Source organism: Aphis gossypii, chromosome 2 (assembly GCF_020184175.1).
Source record: "Aphis gossypii isolate Hap1 chromosome 2, ASM2018417v2, whole genome shotgun sequence".
In the NCBI taxonomy this organism is placed as follows: domain Eukaryota; kingdom Metazoa; phylum Arthropoda; class Insecta; order Hemiptera; family Aphididae; genus Aphis; species Aphis gossypii.
The window spans coordinates 75234657-75243173 of NC_065531.1; the positions used below are offsets into that span (position 1 = coordinate 75234657).

General features: G+C 24.7%; 1 protein-coding gene across 3 annotated transcripts; it reads left to right on the top strand.

Moving 5' to 3' along the window:
• Nucleotides 1–4975: 4975 nt before the first annotated feature.
• On the top strand, nt 4976–8315 carry LOC114120498 (uncharacterized). Of its 3 annotated transcripts, XM_027982418.2 has the most exons (7): nt 4976–5181; nt 5250–5406; nt 6340–6504; nt 7196–7363; nt 7441–7584; nt 7855–7983; nt 8053–8315. In XM_027982418.2, exons 1-7 carry the CDS (start codon nt 5096–5098, stop codon nt 8254–8256), a joined length of 1053 nt encoding a protein of 350 aa, XP_027838219.2. In that variant the 5' UTR covers nt 4976–5095; the 3' UTR covers nt 8257–8315. The 3 variants fall into 3 exon arrangements, with proteins under 3 accessions (XP_027838219.2, XP_050056539.1, XP_050056538.1); XM_050200582.1 differs by lacking the exon at nt 6340–6504; XM_050200581.1 differs by lacking the exons at nt 4976–5181; nt 5250–5406 and adding an exon at nt 5640–5891.
• Nucleotides 8316–8517: the final 202 nt, after the last annotated feature.

The window sequence follows — 8517 nt, forward strand, 5'->3', positions numbered from 1 at the left end:
TGTATGAAAGAAAGTCACAAAATGCAGCGCTTAGCATAATAGCTTTTACCTTTTCGATACAAATTTATAAAAGTTTCCTTATTTTTATTTTATTTTCTGTGTTTAATAATTTATTTATATACCTAGTTGGTTTTTGTACATACCTAGACACCTAGTTAGTCATTAATTAATAATTATAGATAATGATGGCTACTACTTAACGATTTGTGCCAAACAGTGCTTTTGTTATAACAAAGTATTTTGTTTATTTAAAAAAACTGCAGTAATTGTTATTTTAATTGTTATTATGTACTAAAAAATTTTGTTTTTTTAAAGTTTTATATAAGCTGAAGTGTAATTTCAACATGTTTATTATTCAGGTTGTTATTGGAATAATTAGGTATATAAAGTGCTTGACTTAGGAAAGAAATATTATTGGCAGGTATTCTGATGAAACAAAAAAAAAATGCGTTCCTAGTTAAATAATATACGTAATATAACCATTGGAGGGTGATGCCCTTCACATTACCTTTTCTTAGATTCTTAAATATATTACCACATACCACCATGCATTAAATAACTTATTATTACTTTGAAAGTTTCAACCTTAAGCGTGCATAAGTGATAGATTTTTGTAGATAATCTATGAGCCGTATACTGGTATTTAATAATAAATATAAGTTTAAACAATTTAATTAATGTTAGTTAAATATTTATGATATGTTCAATTATTGTGTATGATCAGCACCAAATAATAATAATTATAACAACAGTGCACTAATACACACTACAGGAGATGTCTAACCTTTATACACAGTAAACAAAATGTGTATAATATCGTGAACAAACATATTATATATATATATATTTTTTTTTTTATTAGGTAATTTGTATTTTATGTAAATTACTTAATAAAAAATAAAAATATTATTCATTTATCATATTATGTTTACTTATTTTAAAACAAATAATCATAAATATTTATTTGATACCCTTTAATACCGTCTTCTCTTCTTTTATTATTCGTGGTTAAAAAGTTGATGATTATCTACAACCATATTGTTACTTATCACCTTTTATATCCAAATATATATATAGTATATACACACCAGTGCATCAGATACGTATCAATAATAATTGCACACATTCGTGGACAGCACTGTATACGAGTATACTGCCTTACGCATACAACAATGTAATATTTTTTTTTTTAGAAAACAAACATAAAATATTTCTTATTATTACTATGGAAATATTTTTTTATTGTTAAATACAACAAAAACATGCATGTAATCAATGCAATTTATATGTATCATAATATAATTAAAACGAAATACCTTCGATAAGTTTGATAATATAGCGATTAAAGTATATAGGTATATACCTACAATATACATAATAATATAAAAGAGTTAAATTGTCACGTATGGGAGATGACGCGATGTTATTACCGAATGCCTCAATAGTATAACATCGTAAATGTTTAATTGTTTTTTAACTCGGATAAAATAAAACGGTTAACATCACATACTATTGAAATTATTTAAAACGTTTATTGTACTTGGATTAAGGTTTTCCACTTCAAAAATCTTAAGCAAAATAAAATATTGATAACAGATTTCATCTGTTAATTTTAAATTAGACTTTTCACGATACATAACTGCTGGCGTTGGTACATGACATTTTACATCACTACTTTATACATTGTAATATTCGTAATATCTACTTGACTTGAAATCGTTTACGGTGTATTATATATGTTTTACAGCATAATATATAACTGAGATGGTAGTAGTAATAGTCGGTATCAATGGTATTAGTTATGGTCGTAACAGTGGTATGGTGTAGTGGTAGTCACAATAATCACCGAACGTTAATAATTAATGACGGTGTCATTAAAAGCCTGTGACGGTCGGCTGGTCGATTAAACCAGGTTCCAATTAGTATCTGCTACCGGCACAATGTCGTGATTGATAACTGCATGAGGATGTTCGAAGGAGCTTTAGTTGTACGAACATCCCACAAAAGAGCTGATTAATAATTATACGTCTCGGATACCCGATCAATCATAATAATATGCGACAGGCTACTTCAGTGGGACATGTGAATTTATAGACGTTTTAGCACTTTATCACCTTCAAGTGCTGTATGGCAATATGATAAACGCTTCTTTAAAAATTATGTTAACATAATTTTGTCTCTTTCACCCATTTAGTATTACCAATTAATTACAATTAAGATTTCGTCACAGTTCCAATAAACGCTTCCATGTACTAGTCCGAGGAAGCGACTTCCAAACGTTAAATCTAAACTAATGAAATTAAAATACCTACACCTGAAAAGTGACAAGAAATATCGAGATAGTTTTATTAGGCAACTTGTTTGATAAAATAAATATAAAACTATATATATATATTTATTTCATGATTCTGCAATAATAATACTAATAATATCCATAATAGACAAATATAGAAATAAAATGATAGATTAATACAAATAATAAGAAAAAACTAAACAGTGAAAAATTCTTAATGATATTGAAAGGATTATAATGTAATGGGTTAATTTTTTACCAAGTGTTTGTAAGATTTAAACTATTTAAAATATTTTAATTTAAAATTCATAATAATATAAGATTTTATTTTATTACCTACTTGTTTAATGCTAAATATTTTAAAATGTCTACAATTTTGTTAATTTTTAAATTTTTATACTTAGTAGACAGTGTCATCTATACAACAAATTATTTAACTATTTAAAGGAATTTAATGAATTCATTTTAGTTTTATATTATCATATCAACGAATATAGAAGATATTACTATTCCTGTGGTAGGTACACCACACATAATTAAATTAAGGAAATAAGTATATTCATTGACTTTCACATTATTATCTCTTACTTGAATATAAAAATAATAAAAAATAGAGAATTTTTACCTATGTATATTTATTAAATGTAACTTATATAACGGAATATTGTATTTAACCTTGTCTTTAACTAGATCCAAACAAACCATAGACATTTATTTATTATTATCTATTAAGTTATTAATAAACAATCATATAAGTAGCATACCACAATTTTGAAATATTTATTGAGATTGATAAATTGTAATATTTTTTTCTTCGAAATTCTACAACCTATCCTTACTATTGTTTTTACGAAAATGTGTGCAATATTTGATTTTTATCTCCCTTTTTAACATTGGTGTAACTAACAGTTAATTTTTTAAATAGGTCGGATACAAATTAATTATAAATAATATTCAATTGCTTGTGAAGCAATCTCCCCAACACTCGTTTTAAAGCCAATGTTTATAACGATTACCATTTTATTAGATGTAGTAACATCTTCCCATAATTGATCACCATCAACTTCTACCACAGTTATATTTTCGAAGTCGTGGTTAACAATTGTTTAACAATTATGGCTTAAGGTACATCACCAGCATTATCTACAAACTTAAAAATGGGTATTTTAAAATTAAAATTTTAGTACAAGTGCCAAATAATATTCAAATGTATTACTTTCATAACTAGTTATTCGGAAAATCCCATTTATATTAGTTATCGCACAATTTTTTCTTTTTCGTTGACTGTTAATTTTGTTTGATTTTATTTTCAGCATTTTTCGGAGTATTAATTGTCTTTATTATTTCACTTGTCTCGATTTTCAATAGAATTTAGATTATGTGTCCAAAACGATGAGATTATTCGTTACGAAGTTTGAAATCGTATTTCAAATACTAACAAAAATTACTTATATAAGAAAAGGAAATTCAAAGTGGCATAGTTAATATCAAAATAATAAAATATTAAGATACTGGAATCTCTGGAATCACCAAACAACAACAATAATACAGCAAAATGTTATAACTTATTCGATATTAATATATTATCACCACATATTTTCTTTTGTAGTTTTTAAACGGTTTAATATTTTTTTGTTTTTTGGAATTTTTTTATATTTTTTTGAGCACTGTTAATTTTGATAATTTTGATAATATATTTGATTGAAATGAGAATGAAAATATTCACAATAAATTGTTGATTGTTCTGTGTAATGTCGCTGTATGTGAAGCCCACATACTTGGTGGAAATTTTCTGATTTAAGAACAGTATTAAGTGTTGTTAGTCTAGTGACAAACAGAACTGATACTGAATAGAAATATAAGAATTTAACATTTGTCAGATAATAATAGTGTGCAAATTACAAATAAATGATGATACAGTATACTTAGGCTTGCTTCCGTTATCGACGATTATCAACAATTATTGAAGATTGACGGAGTATACATTACAATTAATGTTATTGTCTTTTATACATACCACAACATAATATATTCAATATTGCTTAAAAATTAAAACAAATTGTTTTAAACTTTTTTGGTGGAAACGGGAATCGTACCTTTTTCGTTTTAGGCGGAAAAGGGCTATGGCAGAAACTGCCAATATAATTATTTTGACGGAAACGGATAACTTCCGTTTATACTGGTTTCTGAAATCAGTTTGAAATCGGATTCAAGACCTACATTTTCCTGTGAAATTATGAACTTAAATCTTCCCTATATTTAGAAGTTTTAGTTTTAATAATATGTTACTTGTTTGAGACATGGGCCACATGGGTATTTAATCATGTAGGTACCAACCTATATAATTCTTTATCTGAAGAATATGCATAAATGTCTGTTAATATATACAAGGAACTATTTATAATAGTAAACATATTTCAAACATCCGTTACTACATCCCTTGTCGATATATAATATAATATATAATATTTTTAATTTCATATTTTGACGTGTCAGTAAATAGTCAGCAACCCGTTTTCTTTGTTATTCCATAAAAACACGTTTATCAACAAACGTAATTTTACGTTACCTATTCAAAATTATTTATAATATAATATAACTATAAATATAATATTCAGATAATTATATCATACCAATGTTTTAAAGGAATATTATGTTGCTAAGATATTATGATGCATTTAAACGTGTACGCTTGTATGATATTTTGTATTCAAACATTATAAATTATTATAATATTATAATAAAGTATATTATAAGATTAATAATTTTATATAATAAATAATTATTAGTTTATATTATAAGATGAAGAAATCTATTAAAGATGAAAAGAAATCTATTAAAAACAAACCGATAAGGGATTTCGTGAAGGAATTTGATGATCCAAGACAGTAAGAATTAAAAAATGGTTTTAAAAATATGAGCTTTGTTTAAACCTTAAATCAATAATTTTTTATAGAGCAATGCACAGTGCTTTACAAGAACAAAAAAACGCCATTTCTAGACTGAATTTAATAAAAAAAGAAAGAGAAGAAATGGATATGAAAATGGAAAAATTTAACGTTGAAATGAGTGAATTTAAAAAAAACGTACACGAAAAATTATTAAAAGCGGAAGTATGATTCATATAATAAACATAAAACATAATTATGTTAATATAAAGGATTATGATAATATGTAAACGGTGGTTTTCATAAAATTATACGTAGACTGTAAGTATATTCTTGAATACTTATATTGTGATGTCAAAATATCCATCTCGAAACATTAATGATGTAAAATTGTTTTATTATAAATTGTTCAAATATAATTGGTTCAATTTTTACGAATTGATAATTTTAAGTTAAAAAAACTATAGATAATATATTATAAATATTTATTAAATTGATTTTTTTTATTTTTAAACAAAGTCACAAATATATCTACCGCATTTATCAGCAATGACTACCAATTACTATGATGGTAATTTATTATATACCTACTTTAAAAAACTTGCAGTCACATGATGCATATTATGTTTTTTATTTACTTCATATTTGAGGTATACCTAGAAATTTATCATAAGAGAAGGGGTCTAAAAATATACCAATCAAGTAGATACGTATGTATAAAAATATGTATTAGTAAATAATCCTATTCCGGGTATGGCACTGAGTCTGGTTGATATTATAATAGAAATACTATAACATTTAATTTAAAGTAAAGAATATTCACTACTTCACATTTTGACCAAAATGTATATTGTAGTCTATTTAAATAAATAAACAAATGTTTAGTATAAAGCGTGATAAATTATAAATAAAATATAGAGTATTTAGAATTCAAATCTTCAAATCGCTTTTTACTTCTATTCAAATACCGTTGAATAAATATTATAATAATAGTTTTGGCACATTAAATGATATTTAATAATATAATTATCTAATATATCGATTTTATATTTTATTTTTTATGATTTAAAATATTAACAGACCAGGTTAAATAAAATAAAATACCAAGTATTTAACGATACAATAATCTATAATAGTTATTTTTTTATTATAATGTAGGACGACATAGATACAATTAACGAATGTGAGCATATTATTAAAGATGAAAAAATGAAACAGAAAGATTATCAAAGAAAAATTAAATCTATTGTTAATAACAAAAAAAAATTAGACGAAATCGTTCAAGATGCAAGGTCTCGTATTGAAAGTTATAAACCTTACGAGGCATGTTATACTGTTATGAGTATAGTACTAGTATAATATGATAATGTGAAAACTATTTCTAAAGCATTTTTAATCACGTTATTAAAGATAACACTAAATAGTTCAACTTTACGTAATACTGTGGTTTAGTTATTAGAGGGTGGTATAGGTATTGGAGCATTTTTACATTTAATGAATGCTTCAAAGTTTTTCATCTTTTGATACACCAAAACTAGAGCTTACTTTAAATATCTAGCATCAACCTGTATGGCACTATGATTCCAATTTTAATCAAAACACTCTAATGAATAGTTTCATTTTAAATCAAACTGGTTAGTCATATGGACAAGTCCATAACAAGTTTACAAACACAGTCAAATGATCTAATCAACGTATACAAATTTAAAATAAAATCCAGTGTCTAAAGTAAGAGTTAACAAGTTAAAAATAGTAAAATTTGCATAACGCTTGCGATCACTAACAGAGTTAACATTTTGATGATTAATCAAATGTATAGGTATTTGTTATTTCAATAGTTTCTATTAACTACACAATCTAAAATCATAAATTTCAATATAACTCGATTTGGCTATGCTCTAGGCTAAAATAATAAGTGGTATAACTCACATTAAATCACAGAACATTGTATACATATATTTATATTGATTCGGTATTAATATACTTATCACAAGTTTGTTGATCACACCTTTAGGAATTTATTTCAAAAGTAATTGCGAAAAACCCTCGATATGAAAATGTGTTTGATATCATTAAACATGTAGAAGAAATGGCTTGTATAAGAAACATGGGTTCAATTTCAAAGTTAAAAGTATCTGATTTTAATGAAAAAGAACAAACAAATAACGACAATTCTGAAGATGTATTATAAAATATTTTTAAGATTTTTTATTCAGTTATGTAATTACTTGTAAATATTTTAATTCATTATAATTTTAGATTCATCATAAGCAAACTAAAAATAAAGAAGTAATTTTAAATGTAGACTTTAACGATCCTCGAACTTATCTAGATGAACTTAAGAAGGCTGATTTAATGTACATTGAGAAGAAGGCAAACATTAAATCTAAGCATAAAACTGAAGTAAGAAAAATCTTTGTAATTTATTAAGCATTAAAATATTGAGCACCTACGACAGATTATTGTTTCTAAACGATTGGTTTTGGGCTATCAATAGTAATTATTATTAACAATGAAAGAATTTTTTTTTTAATGATAAGTTTATTTTTTCTTAAATAAATTTATTTTTTAACTAAACTAGATATATGTGTATTTTGTTTTATGCTCACACAGTTATCTTTAAATCATCAGTATCATAAAACATTAATATTATAATACATATTATGTAATTAGATACATTTAAATCCTGTCAATCCAGAGTATCTTAAAACAGATCTGGATTTAATGGAGGATAAAATAAGATTTGAACAATCGAAAGACATCATTAACGAAATAAGAGAAAGAGAAGAAGAAAATACTTTTGTATAAAAACCTATAATTATTATTTTTAAAGTCAATGTAAATATGATTGTTAAATCTTTTTGTTTAAAGGTTATCAGTTCAATTTTTCAACAGTATAGGGAATTATATTTTCAAAATAATGGTAAACTACCAACGGAATTTCCGACGGCAGAAGATCAGTTAGCATATATTTTTAATTTCTACAAAAAATTAAAAAAACGAGTGGAAATTTATGAAAACTTAAAATCAGGCAAAAAAACAGTGAAAGATTATATTTCAGAAACAAAAAACTAAAATTTTAGAACATGTACTTGAACTAAAGTTTAATAATAAAATAAAAATTCATAAACACTTTCAATGTTTGTACTATATAATTATATTATAATCTGCATAATCTGTATATAGAACCATTTTTCAATACCATCAATCTAGTTTTATTTTATTATTAGATTAACTTATGCATAATGAAGATTTGAATAAACATTACTGATCTTTTATATATTTCGTACTAATTTTATTATAGACAGAACAGTAAAATATAAATAGGGGTATAAA

Coding starts and splice junctions, on each gene's coding strand:
- LOC114120498 (XM_027982418.2), top strand. CDS start 5,096: ATGAAGAAATCTATTAAAGATGAAAAGAAATCTATTAAAAACAAACCG. Junction 5,182..5,249: donor GAATTTGATGATCCAAGACA/GTAAGAATTAAA, acceptor AATTTTTTATAG/AGCAATGCACAGTGCTTTAC. Junction 7,364..7,440: donor ATAACGACAATTCTGAAGAT/GTATTATAAAAT, acceptor TTATAATTTTAG/ATTCATCATAAGCAAACTAA.